General features: G+C 38.8%; 1 protein-coding gene across 1 annotated transcript in view; it reads right to left on the reverse strand.

Annotated features, from left to right (window-relative positions):
• Positions 1–9,582: 9,582 nt before the first annotated feature.
• Positions 9,583–14,630, reverse strand: part of RGS7BP (regulator of G protein signaling 7 binding protein) — a 123,859-nt gene continuing 118,811 nt past the window's right edge. The window contains exon 6 of the mRNA XM_001366337.4: positions 9,583–11,867. Coding sequence (XP_001366374.1) covers positions 11,776–11,867 — 92 coding nt within the window. The 3' untranslated portion in view covers positions 9,583–11,775. The remainder of the gene's footprint in view (positions 11,868–14,630) is intronic.

Genomic DNA, 14,630 nt, shown 5'->3' on the forward strand with positions numbered 1-14,630 from the left:
TTTCTCCATATATCTATGAACTCTAATTTTTCTAAGATTTCATTCACATCTCTTACTTCTTTCATATTTTTTTATTTGATTTATCTAAGTTTGATAGTGGTAAGTTCAGGTCTCCCACTAGTATAGTTTTACTGTCTATTTTCTTCTTTAACTCCACTAGTTTCTCCTTTAGAAATTTGGATGCTATACTATTTGGTGCATACATGTTGAGCACTGATATTTCCTCATTGTCTATACTGCCTTTTATCAGGATGTAGTTTCCTTCCCTATCCCTTTTAATGAGATCTATTTTTACTTTTGGACTTTGTCAGATATCATGATTGCAACTCCTGCCTTCTTTCTATCAGTTGAGGCCCAATAGGTTTTTGATACAACCTTTAATTCTAACCCTGTGAATGTCTACCCACCCCATGTGTGTTTTTTTGTAGACAACATATGGTAGGATTTTGGTTTCTAATCTACTTTCCTATTTGTTTTCATTTTATGGGTGAGTTCATCCCATTCACATTCAAAGTTATGATTGCCACTTGTGTATTCCCCAGCATTTTGATATCCTCTCCTAGTTCTGTCCTTTCTTCTTTTGCTATATCCTTTTAAACCAGTGGTTTGCTTTTGATTAGTCCCACTAATCTCCACCCTTAATATGCATCCCTTTCTTCCCCCTCCCTTTTTGTTCCCTTTTTATTTTTTAGGTTGTGTTAAGTTCTCTCCCCTCTTTCTTTCTCTCCCTTTTTGTATTCCCCACCTCCCTAACCCCCTTAGTTTTCCCTTCTTATTTTCCTTGTAAAAGGGTAAGATAAAATTCAAGATCCTGATGGATCTAGATGCTCTTCCCTCTCAGAACTTATTTCACTGAGAGTAAGGTTTAAGTATTACCTATTAGCACTCCTCTCCTTCTTATAAGAGTATTCTTCCCCTCCCCTTCCCATGTGTATCTTTGTGTGAAAAAGATTATCCTATTTATTTTATTTCTTCAAGTATCTCTTGGTGCCATCTTTGATTCCCCCCTCCCTTTTTCTTTTTTTTTGCATATCATCTTATACCACATATTACCCCAATCTCTTCCTGTGCATGATTCTTCTAATTACTATAATAGTGAATATAATTTTTGAGAGTTACAAATAACATTTTACCCATATATTAATATAAATAATTTTATCTTATTGAAGCCCTTAAAGAAGAAAGTTTGAATAAAAAAAGCATGTTTTCCTTTCCTCTCTCTTTCTTATTTACCTTTTCATGTTTCTCTTGATCTTTGTGTTTGGATATCAAACTGTACACTTAGTTCTGGTCTTTTCTTTACAAATACTAGGAAATCTTCTATTTTGTTGAATGTCCATACTTTCCCCTGGAAGTATATAGTCAGTTTTGATGGATAGGTGATCCTTGGTTTAAGACCCAATTCTCTTGCCTTTCTGAATATCATATTCCAAGCCTTGTGCTCCTTTAGTGTGGAAGCTATCAGATCTTGTGTAATCCTGATTGGTGCTCCTTGATATCTGAATTGTATCTTTTTGGCTTCTTGTAAAAGTTTCTCCTTAGCTTGGAATCTCTTGAATTTGGTGATTGCATTCCTGGGAGTTGTCTTTTGAGGATTTAGTGTAGAGGGTGTTCTATGAACTCTTTCATTTCTATTTTTCCCCTTTGTTCAAGAATATCAGGGCAGTTTTCTTGGATAATTTCTTGTAGTATGATGTCAATATTTCTATTTATTTCTGGGTTTTCAGGTAGACGAATGATTCTCAAATTGTCTCTTCTTGATTGGTTTTCCTGATCTGTCATCTTGTCAGTGAGGTATTTTATGTTTTCTTCCATTTTGTCAGTCTTTTGACTTTGATTTATTGCTTCTTGCTGTTTTGCAAGATCACTGGCTTCCAATAGCCTAAATCTTGTCTTTAAAGACTGGTTTTCCTTTATGGTTTGGTCTATCCTGCTTTTTGTGGCTTCCAGCTATTTCTCCATTTGGAAATTTTTGTCCTTTAAACTGTTGTTTTCTTTTTGAACCATTTCCAACTTTTCTTACCAGAAGGCTTCCATCTTTTTTGATAAACTCCAATTTAAATTCTTCAAAAGCTTGTGGACAATTTCCACTTTTTGGAAGGTTTTGGTGCATTTATTTGTATTTCCTCTTCTATCTCCTCTGTAGCCTGGGTTTTTCTTCCATAAAAATTATCCAGGGTCAACTCCTTCTTCTTGTGTTTCTTGGTGTTGGGAAGTTGTTGTTCCTGGGCACTATTTGCGATCACTATGGTGGTTTTTCCTTCCCTTTCCATTCAGAAGTCTGAGTGAGATGGGCAAGCTCTCTGTGTATGAAGCTAAGGAGCAAGGATTTTGCCTGAGACTAGCTTTTGAATCTCTGTAGCTTCTACTGATTGCTGACATTCTCTGTGCTATCTCCCCGCAAGCGCCCACAGTCTGCACTCTTCAGCCTGCTAGGGTTTCAGGTCTATCTGCTCTCAGGGGTAGGTATTTGGTGGTCTTAGTCAGCTTCCAAAGACCTAGATGTACCCCTCACTCACTCTAGAGATGCCCCTCACTCACTCACTGATTCTAGCATGTGCTGGCTCTGACTCTGGTATGTGGGGTGGGAGAGGGTAGATCAGCTTTCATTTTGGTGGGAGCTTTTTCACCCCCTTGTAGTGTGGAAATGCCCAAATCCCATGTACCTTCAATGCTGTGCCCTACTATAGAGTGCCTTCATTCATATGAATTTGGTTTTTTTGGTCTTTTGAGATAGCCTATATTGGTAGGTGCTGAGGAGAAGAAGAGTCCTATGTTTAGACTGCCCCCATGTTTACCCAGAAGTCCCCCCCTTGATTCTTAATAAACGTTTGTGGAATTGAACTGTTCTAGATAGATGAATGAATGAACGAGTATTTGTTAATCACTTATGTGCAAATATCTGTCAAGCTCTGAGAATACAAATTGAAAAATAACAAAATCTCTGCTCTCAAGGAGCTCATATTCTAATGGATATACACAGTTTATGTAGAAAGTTTCAGCTATCAAATCAAATGGAAAGGACCTGTGGTCCTTAGTTTCCTTAGGGTGCAGGAGCAAAGTCAATGGTAATACATCTTCTATAATGTCTTTTCCACTGATAAAATCATATCTATTTCTGATGCAGATGAGCAGGTCTTTTAAGGAACAGAATCCAATCCAATGAATATTTATTAAGTACTCACTATGATCCAGGCATTATGAATAATAATAATTTTTAAAAAGACAGTTTCTGCCCTCAAAAAACTTACAATATAAAGGGAAAGACAGCCCACAAATGAAGACAGAAAAGGTTCAGGGGAGATAGGACACTTAGGGATCCATGGCCCAGGGGCACTTTTTCCCCCAGACTTGAAACCAGGCTGAGTAGCAAATCCAAAGTGGAGGAAACTGGCATCTGGATCTGAAGTCATGCCAGCAGAGCTCAGTCTAATGGCTCCTCTTTAAAGAATCCTATGGAAGGCGAGAGAGAATAAGACTGAATCCTACCTTGGGAATTTAGAGGGCTGAAAAGGGAGAGAAGGCAATGTTAAACATACACTTTGACTTTTTGTTATAGTATTGCTTGGGAGCTGGAACCTCAATGGAGCCTCCATATAAGATCAAAATAATTTTTAAATAATGCTGGCATGGCATGGTCCAAGCAAACTCAAAGATTGATAAGGCAGCTGGACCTGGGCTTAAATCCTACTTCAATCATTTACTAGCTGGATAACTCTGGGGAAGTCACTTGATCTCTCTGGGCCTCAGTGTGTAAAATGGAGAGAATAAAAACATCTACCCCTATGGTTGTTGAGATGATCAAAGAAGAAAATATGTTAATTGCATTATAGAAAAAAAAACTCAGAAAGAGCTGTAAAAATGTTGAATATCTTTAAGTCAATGATTAGTTGGCTTTTATGCGAAGAAGACCTCTTCCAGCCTTAGATGCTTACTAGCTGTGTGATTCTGGGATAGATACAACTTCTATTTTCTTCAGTTTCCTCATCTGTAAAATGGGGATAATAATAGCACCTACCTCCCAGGGGTTGTTGTGAGCACAAATGAGTTATTTGTAAAGCTGTTAGCACAGTGTCTGGCATGTAGTAGTCATTTAATATATGCTTATTTCTTTCTCCTTTTCTCTATAGTAATGAAATCAATCACAAGTTTAGTTCCTATCCCTCCTCAAAATTTCCATGATCCTCCTCTACTTTCTCTCTCAGATGAAAATCTTTACATTTCACTGAAAAACTTGAAGCTATTTGATGACAATTTCATCTTCTCTCCCTTATCTCACACCATTCAGCTGGCTTCTGATGCTATCTCTTCCTTCATTCCTCTCACACAAAGAAGTGGCCTTTCTCCTTCTACAACCTCTTTTACCCATACAAGTTATTCCCTCTTCTCCAACAAATTGCCCTCTCTCGCACTTTGGTCTTTCCCTATCTTCATTATTGCCTAACATGTCTGTGTCTCCCATTTTTTAAAAAACCACTCACTTCACTCAAACATCTCCACTAGCTATCATATCTGTCCTATCTTTTGTGGCTATACTTCTTGAGAAGGTGGTCTACCACAAGGTACTCCATTTTCTTTTCTTTTATTCTTCCTAACTCTTTGCATTCTGGCTTCTAACCTTATCACTCAACTGAAACTGCTATCTCTTTATTGTCAAATCTAATGGCCTTTTTTCAATCCTCATCCTTCTTGACCTCTCTGCCCCTTTGACACTGTTGATCATCTTTTCTTCCTTGATATTCTCTTCTCTCTGAGTTTTCACATTTTCTATTTCTTCTCCCACCTGTCTGACTGCCCATACTTACTTAACTTCCTTTGCTGGATTTTCATTTAGATTGTGCCTGATAAGAGTGGGTAGCCTCCAAAGCTCTGTTCAGGATCCTTTTCCCTCTATACTATTTTGTTTGGTGCTCTCATTAGCTTCCTTAGATCAATGATCATCTCTATGCAGGTGATTCTCAGATCTATTTATCCAGACTTACTCATTCTCCTGACCTTGTTTTGCATCTCCAATGGATTATTAGATATTATAAACAGCTTAAACTCAACATGTCCAAAACTGAATTCATTATTCTCCCTCTCCTCAGACAGCCCCTTTTTCTAACTTCCTTATTTTTGTTGAGAGTACCACCATCTTCTGAGTCACCCAGGCTTGTAGCCTCCATGTCATACTCAACTCCTCATTCTCCCTCAACCCCAGATCTAATCTGTTGCCTTTGGAGCATTTGTCACATATACTCTGACCCTGCCTGTTACACTGATCTTCCTAAACTGTAGGTCTAACCATGTTACCCCCTCACACACTCTCACGCCCTTTCAATAAAACACCAGTGGTTCCCTAGTAACACCAGGATAAAATGGAAAATACTGTGTTTGACTTGACTTTTAAAGCCATTCTTACCCCTTATAGCCCCTTCTTACCTTTCTGGTCTGTAATAATTAAAATTTGAGACTGTTAGTAGCTTAATAACTTTATTAAATCAAAGTAATAGTAATAGTAAAGAGAGGGAAAGATAGGAGAGAGGTAGAAAAATACTTAGCTTTCTAATCTATTGGCTGCCATGATGGGCCTGTGGCCAACTCTGACAACCTTCAACTCTCCATGCTCTAGCCAGAAGACCCCAAAGACCACCTGGTCACCACTTAAGAGCTCTTTTCTCCACCCACTAGCTCTCACAGGGCACATCTCAGGAACCAAACATAATTTCTTAATTTTCCTGAACTGCCCAGAGGGGCAGTGTAGAATCAGCTTTCTGTCTTTGTTGGTTCCTTGATTCTTTAACTTCCCTTCTCTGAGGGCTTATCTATACCTGAATTTACTTACTTTGACCTCCAGGTCACTGAGAGATGATGCTAAAAAAGGCGACATAATGGAGTGATAAATTTGCTTCCATCAGGTCTTCTTACATACCATTCCCACATATCTGTGATCCAATAATACTGGCCTCTGTCATTCCTTGAATATGAATAGTCCCCCAAAGAGAGGGGCCATCTCTCTAAGCCTATGTATAATTAGCTTATGTATAATTAACACAAACCAATCTGTAATTTATGACCAGAAGGAGGTCACACACACACACACACACACACACACACACACACACACACACACACACACACACACTGGGGAACTGGAGAGAGAGGATGAGAGAACTGAAGAAATGAAGAGAGGAAAGAGATTGATCATAATTTGTCTTCCAGAGGGACCGAATATGTCTCCTCAGAGGTTGGGTTTGGGAGATAGAGGTTAAGGACTGGAGAAGAAAGTCTTAGAGAAATGACCCATTGCCTCCCTTCTTGATCTTAGCTATTGCTTAGAGGCAAGTAAATTTCCTGTCTCTGGATTCTCCCAATATCCCAACTGCCACCTTTCCCTTTGAGACTTAGTTCACTCCTCAGCCCTGGTCTTGAACTAGTTCTCCCTTTTGGGGAATGGTATGATTCTCCCCAAATCTTCAATCTCCTTCTTTGATATCAGCAAGCAGGCAGACCTGATCTAAATGGTAACACTTTATTCTTGAGAACACACAGGGCAGGGAGAGTGAGGGTGTTGGGTGAGGAAAGTGGGAGATAGGAATCCCTAGAGATTAGCCACTGACCTCCCCCCTGAACCCTGAGGGGTTCAGGCTATCTGCAAGACCCTCCTTTTGGTCAGTTATTGGGTTTGTCCTTCCTCCCAAGCTAATCTGGCTATGAGTTGAAGTTGTGGACAATTTGGAGGAAGAGAGATCTTCTCAGTAGATGGTTTCCTATAAAGTCTCAGTCTACTTTTGTCTTCAGCTGGAACCAGAGAGATTTAGGGGTTCACCGGAAGGTAGTCAGTGTCTAGAAGGATCCTCCATCTCAGAGGTCCTCCTCTCAGACCATGTACTCCAGAAGAGATCTGACCAGAAGTAAGTTGGCAGTTTTGAATTCTCTCAGCTCCTCTATTCCTTCCTGGAATCTTGAGTCTTTCTTGCCGTTCCCTGACTTGGGCTGTTCCTTTGCATTGCTAGATCTGATTTTTTCTTTCCTTTTGCAACTTCTCTCTTACATCTGTTACTCTAAAAACTAAAATTCCCAGCACCTCTCTCTCTTCACTTTAGATGCTGAGGGAGGATATAAATTTGGTGTAGCCCCACCTCTTGCTCTCTTGTCTTTCTGTCAGGGCTATGGTGGAGTGGGATTTTTAAACAGGGAAGAGGGGGCAGCTGGGTGCCTCAGTGGATTGAGAGTCAGGCTCAGAGATGGGAGGTCCTGGGTTCAAATCTTACTTCAGACACTTCCTAGATATGTGACCCTGAGCAAGTCACTTAACCCCCACTGTCTAGCCCTTACCACTCTTCTGCCTTGGGTTTAAAAAAAAATAAAGGGTTAAAAAAAGAAACAGGCATGGAGAACTTAGTCACATGATCTTAATTTTGTTAAATAATTAGGTTTTTTTTATTTCTATTTCCTTTTTATTCCTTCTACTTCAAGTGATTATTAATAAACTTTATAAAATTAATATTTGGATTTGCTGGATATTAATTTAAGTCCTACACCTATTAATGGTTTCATATTGCCCAGGCCAAAAGAATGCTAGGGGGAGGTAGAATCCTTGGGTGTTTTCCTCTTCAAAGAGGCTGCTCCATATCTATTTCCCATGGGCAGATCAGTGATCCTGGGGCTGCTTCCTGCTTCTACATCTCCTGATTTTGTGTTTTGTCATTGGCTTCCCCACATGCCTGGAATGCTATGTCCATTTGGCTTCCCTCTCCCAGGATTCCCTGTCTTCCTCCAAGTCTTAGTTAAAATTCTACCTTCTGCAAAATGTTTTCCCTAAAATTTATCTCCAGTTTTTGCTGAGTATCTTATTAACATATAATTTACTGTATTCTATGAGTCCTTTGAGAGCAGAGACTATTTTTTTGCCTTCCTTTGTCTCACCAGAGCCTAGACTAGTGCCTGGCACATAGTAGCATTTAATAAATTCTTGCTGACTTGCCTTGACTATCCCTGTCATGACTATAAAAACCTGGATTTGCAAGAAAGATACCATAGTGATCTTTATACCCACATTTTATCCCCAAATTTGATTTATAAGCTCTTTATGGTCCCTAATTAATCGTGATACTACATAGACCAAGTTTGGATCTTTGAACCTTTCTCCTGAACCCAAAAGAAACCATGGCTATAGCTTCTCAGCAGAAGGCATAGACTGAAAGAAAACTGTCTCAAGTCTTCTTATAGGGGAAGTCAATTCCTCAGTTTACATACTTCAAGCAAGTGCCTATCACTTCTCTGCTGGGAGTTCCCTAGGGAGAAGGGCCATCTCTTTAACCCCACTCATGGCTCTATATTACCCAGGCCAAAGAAGGATGCTTAGGTATAGGTAGGCTCGTTAGGTATTTTCCTCTTCAAAGAGGTTGCTCCATCTCCACTTCCCTTTGGCAGGTCTGTGATGCTGGAATTGCTTCTCACAGCTACTGAGTTCCCTGAAATTCAATGTCCCCAAGAGGAGGAAGAAGTTGGGACAAGGAGAGTAAGGCAGCAGAGTGGTAGAATTGCATGGGGTACTAAGATGTCCAAACTTTATAACAGTGGGGTCAGAGAAAGTATGGTGATAGAAAGAGCAAGAGAGCCTGGCTTTCAAAAGCTGGTTGTTAAATTTTCAGTGTTACTATTTTACACCTGGGATTGGCAAATGCTACAAATCAGGGCATAATGTATTGTTTTGCTGATTGACTAGACATAAGTGATGGAGAAAATGTTAATAATTCAGTCTAAACATAAAAGGGAGTTGGGTATATATTTTTTAAGACAGCTAGTTAAATATTTACCACTGTCAGTCTTCTCCCAAACAGAAAAGTCCAAATTCCTTTGCTTACTATTCTAAAAGTGCTTACTTTCCTTGATTCCCTTTAATCTACCATGTCTGCTGCCCTACATACTCATTTATTTGCTTTTTGGAAAAAAAAAACTGGTTCTCCCAAGTAGGTCAATGTCTTTTAAGCAGTAATGTTGTGATGTAGAGGTACTATTGCAGTGGCTGGAGTACTGAGGTTACATTCAAGACCACCTGGGACTAACAGATGTAACATAGCATAGCATACTGCGTGCCACCTCAGTCAGGAGGTAAGAGAGAAATTGAGGGAGGGAAAGAATCTGGATTGTGAAATGTCAGGAAATGAATATTATATTTCTATATACAATTGGGGAAAATCCAAACAAAAAGAAAAAAAAGAATAGTTGGGCTTAAAATTGGTCTTTGACCCAAGTCACTTATCCTCTAACTACTTCAAATAACTCAGTTTACTTTACTAAATAATAGTTGGAAATCACTAACCGCTTGCACAAAGTTATAGGGTTATTTTTGACCTTCCAGCAGCAGGCTTTGAACACAGGGAGACCTGGGTTTGAGTCATTCCTCTGCCCACAGTTCTCCACAAAACTCTCTTGACTATAAGTGGCAGAAGAGGTACCAATTGGGTTGGTAAAAGAAAGTAGCTCACTAGGAAATCCTTATACCAGTGAAATCACAGAGCCAGTCCCTATACTTACACATGGTTTTCCTTTCAGTGATCTAATAATATGAGAGCGCAGTCTATGTTCAGACCAATATAGTTTGACCAAAAAAAACAGATTTATTACCAGATGGTCAGTCATTGTTTAGAGACCTCTTTAAAGTGAGTTTTGATCATTCTTACATAATAAACACATAGTCAGGCTTAATAGACACATAGTCAGGCTCAACAGACATATAGAAAGGTTCACTCCTTTGGCATAACCTGCAGGATCAACTTTATACTACCCTGAGTCCATGGAAGACTTCTGTGGAGGAACAAAGACCTAAGTACATAACAACAAACATTAGGGGTTGAAATAGAGGGTGCTGGAAAACAGATAGTGAAACCTAATTCCCATTTCTCATAGAGAATGTAGGAGATTACAAGTATGGCATATTGCATCATTTGGTTTTGCTTAACTAGTTTTCATGGTTGCCAGGGAGAATTCTAAAGATGGTGTGGTACATTCAGGAAAAGGCTCCATAAAGAAACAAAAGATATCAACAAAACTTTAATTGATAGAGAGGGGATGGAGGGAGAGAGAGAGAGAGAGAGAGAGAGACAGAGACAGAGACAGAGACAGACAGAGAGACAGAGACAGAGAGAGAGACAGAGAGAGAGACAGAGACAGACAGAGAGAGACAGATGAAGAGATAGACAGAGACAGAGAAGCACAGGGTTAGATCAGAGACTATCTTGGAAAATGTGGTATATGGTTCTAGTTTTTCACAATGATGGAGCAATACCATTCCTGTAGAATGATAAACAATGCTGCCTCTTGTCTACACTTCCTACCTCTTTAAAAAAATTCCAAACCCAGAAAATAAGGGACTGGAGGTAAAAAGGACCTGATATTTTAATTCAAAAGGAGTTGTTTTTTTTTTTTTCTGGGAAGAGGGCCAAAAAGAAATCAGTGAAAAATGGTAGACTTCAAACTGTGATAATGGGGAGGAGGTTCAGAAAAATTTCCCCCCTCCCTATCCATAATACTGCTTCATTCTTTCTCTCCAAAAGTTTACAGAATAATTAAATCATAGATGAAAGATCTGGAAAGGACCAACCAGCTGGAAAGTCATACAGTCTATCATTCCCTCTCCATTTTTACAGATGAGGAAACTGAGGTCTAAAGATGATAACTGACTTGCCCAAGGTCAGTCACCAGAAGAGTATGCAGTAGAATCAGGGTATGAATCAGATTCCTCTGACTTCAAATCCCATGTGTATTTCCTAATGATATGACCACTCACTAAGCAGAGTCAGGGGATTTTTTATCTCAATAGTCATCTAAAATAAGACAGGCTTTGCTTAACTAAAAAAATTTTATTAACAATGTAAAATGTTAAATATTTTACAATCTGAGCTAATTCCAGCATGCCCTAGAAGAGTTAACACTATGCTGATGTGCAGACACCATGCTTCGAATTTCAATTAAAATGAAATGTGATAATAACTTCATTTTATATTTGAGGGTAATTGTATAGTTGACTACATCATTTCCTAACTGAATTATGCCATTCTCCAAGAAATTGAAAAAAGACATCATTGGATCAAAAGGAAATTAGTTACTCATATGCTCATATGCATTGTACGAAGATATCAGGATTATTGTGTATTTACAAATTTTTAATAGCCTCCATATATTTTTTAGCATTACAAATTAAGATATTTATATTTTGAAGCTCTTGGATAAATTCTGACAGAGTGGAAGACTAGACATGAATGACAGCAGAGAAAGCAATAGGAGAGGAGTCAGTATAGGTTTTCTTAACGATATTACTTCTAGTGATTTAATAACGTTGACCTCGAACACTGTTTTGTAATTTTAAATAGATTTCTATGTTTAAAGACTCTTTTCATATATGATAAAGTATTAACATGAGACTAGTAAGAGCTATAATTATGCTACTGTACATGAAATCATTTGAAATTTATACAATACATAAAAAACTTAGAATAACTTTAAAATCATAATTCTTGCATCTAGTCATTGTATGGTTTAGAGCAGACATGCACTAGGTCATCTAAAAAATCCCTTTAAAAACATCCTCCATTTTTAATCTGTTCTCTCTCTGGTTCTAGACAGTAATTAAAGTATAAGACTTTTGAACAGGGAAGGAAGAAAATTAAGAGGGAAGTATAGAAAACATGGTCAATAACCAATAACTGTGTGGTTTATCCATCTGGAGAGCAAATGACATCTATTTCTTTGATGTTCTGGCTTTCATGGGGGAGTTTTGTGGGACATTATCTAGCTTGAGATGAGGCAGCATAGACCAAAGAATCTTCTCTTCCGTCTTCTAACTAGTGGATAAGGAGTCAGGTTCAGGAGGCTGCTGTCATCTGTAATGAGGAAAAATATATCCATGAATGCACTTATTTTTTCCATTAAAAATTTTTTTGGTTAATAAACATCTATTTTTCTCCCTTCTACATCACCTAGAAATGAAAAAAAGGAAAATAAAAATGAAATTCTTGTAACAAATATGTCTAGTTAATCAAAACAAATTCTAACATTTTCCATAACCAGAAATTTCTGTTTCATCCTGCACTTTGAGTCCATCATCTCTGTCAAGAGATGAGTTTGCATAATTAGTTACCAGCTTTTTAGAATTTGCTCATTGCATTAACCAGAGATCTTAAATATTTCAAAATTATTTGTCTTTGCAATATTGTTGTTATTGTATAAATTTTCTCTGCTGCCTTCTCTCTGAGATAACTTCCAATTTACCCTGTACATAGCTTGTCTGCATTTGGTTGTTTGCATGTTGTCTCCTTCATTAGAATGTGAGCTCCTTGACAGCAAGGGTTACTTTTCTTTATATGGCTAGTACTTGGCAGGGTGACTGACACTTAGTAATAACTTAATAAATGTTTGTTAACTTGACTTACACACTCCATCTTGCATTACTTTATATGATACTTTTTTTTCAACATTATTTTATTTGGTCATTTACAAACATTATTCATTGGAAACAAAGATCATTTTCTCTCCCCCGCCCCCCACCTCTCCCATAGCCGACACACAATTCCACTGGGTATCATATATGATACTTCTTAAGTTTTTCTGAACCCAATCCTTTTGCCATTTCTTATGGCACAATGGTGTTCCATCACGGCATAAACCATAATTTGTCCACAACTGATGAACAACCCCTCCCTTAGTGACCACTTAGTTCCTTGCTAATTGAATACAATTAAATATATATGAATTGCTTTCCTATGAAATGGTTCTAAGAAAGAAACAATCTATTATCCTTTGACCAAGAAGTTTTAGTTTAGAAGGCAATCTTTTTTTTTTTAACCCTTACCTTCTGCCTTAGAATCAATGCTATATATTAGTTCCAAGGTAGAACAGTAAGGGCTAGGCAATAGGGGTTAAGTGACTTACCTAGAGCCTGTGAATTCTAGATTTTCTCTAACCTGATTAGTCTTTAATATCCTAGCAACCAGGAATGTATACACCCCTACTTAAGAATTAAGTGTTGAGGAGGATGGCCCATGACAGACATGTGCTAGCAAGTGACAAATAAGAAACAACGGACAGAGACCCTGGGCTGTCTTAAGTCAAGCTTAAGCTACCATTGGTACGTGTGAGATGCAGGAAGTGATGTAAAAAATGGTCTATATATTTCGTGTCACTTCCTCTCTCCAGCCTTGGTCTCAGAGACGTGACTCTCTCTCTGGCTCCTGCGGCTTGTGGCAGTGTGCTGGGAGTCTTGGAGGTTTGGTGGTTGTGGCTTGCTGGTGAAGTGACTGTGAAAAGCTCTGTAGTGTGGATTAGGCGAGGCGTCTTCCCTGAGTGCCCTGGGTGAGTGGTTAGGCTGATTCCACCTTTTCCTCCTAGGAGATTCCTCATCTCAGAGGACACCTCATGGCTGGAAGCCAACCTTGATTAAATCTTGGAGGAGGCCTCGTGGCTGAGGTCTCTGAATTTCTCTTAGCTTAAGTTAGATCAGAGAAATCTTATACATCTTTCTTCCATTCTTCTTAATTTTCTTCCTTCTATTGTAATTAAACCACCATAAAAATCCCAAACTGACTTGAGCATTTTATTGGGATTGAATTAATCCCTAGCGATCACTAGTATAATATATTCAGTAAATAACCCCTAATTTTACCGTACAGGCCACACAACCAGGTAGGGTCTGAGATCAAATTTGAACCCAGGACCTCCCATCTCCACGCCTGGCTCTCAATCCACCAAACCACCCAGCTGCCCCATTACAAGGCAATCTTCAAAAAACTATCCTTTGCTAGTAAGCTAATATTTCAGCTCCTTTCTCCTCTTTAGCACTTTGGGGTTCAGGTCAAGACTCCCATTCCCATTCTATCCTCATAGAGTTCATTGACATAGTACAGAGGTCTATACACATGGGTACTCAGTCAGTGATGTTGATTTGGTGAAATTTACTTGCTGCATTTCAAAATAGTACCATTAGGACTACAAGGATCTGTTCTTTTTTTGGTAGGTACAGGATCTGTAATTTTTAGCAACAGAATGGGGTGATAGGATAGAATATAAAACCAGATGACAGGGAGTTCAAATCTCAACTCATATATTTGCTATTGTGCGTTTCAAAATGTTGTGAGGGGATGGGGTAACTGCATCCCTCAGAAGGCTCAGGGGTTCCTCCTACTTCCTGGTGTGGGATTGGAATAGACCAATCCCATGCTGGAGGGAGGGACAATGCCCCCTCCTCCCTGGCATGGGATTAGTCTTGAATTGGACCAATACCATGCTAGGGAAGGGCCACACACACACACACACACACATACATTGTGTCCAGTAAACTCCATTACCACTATTATAGTGCTATAACTGCTATAGCCCAAGAAAATTAATGCAACAATAATGAGCTATCAGAGGAGGAATTCAAAGGAAATTATCATCAGAGAACTCTAGTAAGGAGGAAGAAATCAATCAATCTAAAACAACTGTTTCTCCAACCCCAAAGGTAGAGTGAGTGCTCCAGTCATGATGGCAGTTATCAGAGATGGTATCACTCTATGGAGCCAAAAGGGATCTCAAAGTCATTGTGCTCCTTATAGTCTTGGGCATTTCCAACTGGCCTCCCAATACAACTGTATGCACTGGCCTGGCTT

Source organism: Monodelphis domestica, chromosome 3 (genome assembly GCF_027887165.1).
Source record: "Monodelphis domestica isolate mMonDom1 chromosome 3, mMonDom1.pri, whole genome shotgun sequence".
Classification (NCBI taxonomy): domain Eukaryota; kingdom Metazoa; phylum Chordata; class Mammalia; order Didelphimorphia; family Didelphidae; genus Monodelphis; species Monodelphis domestica.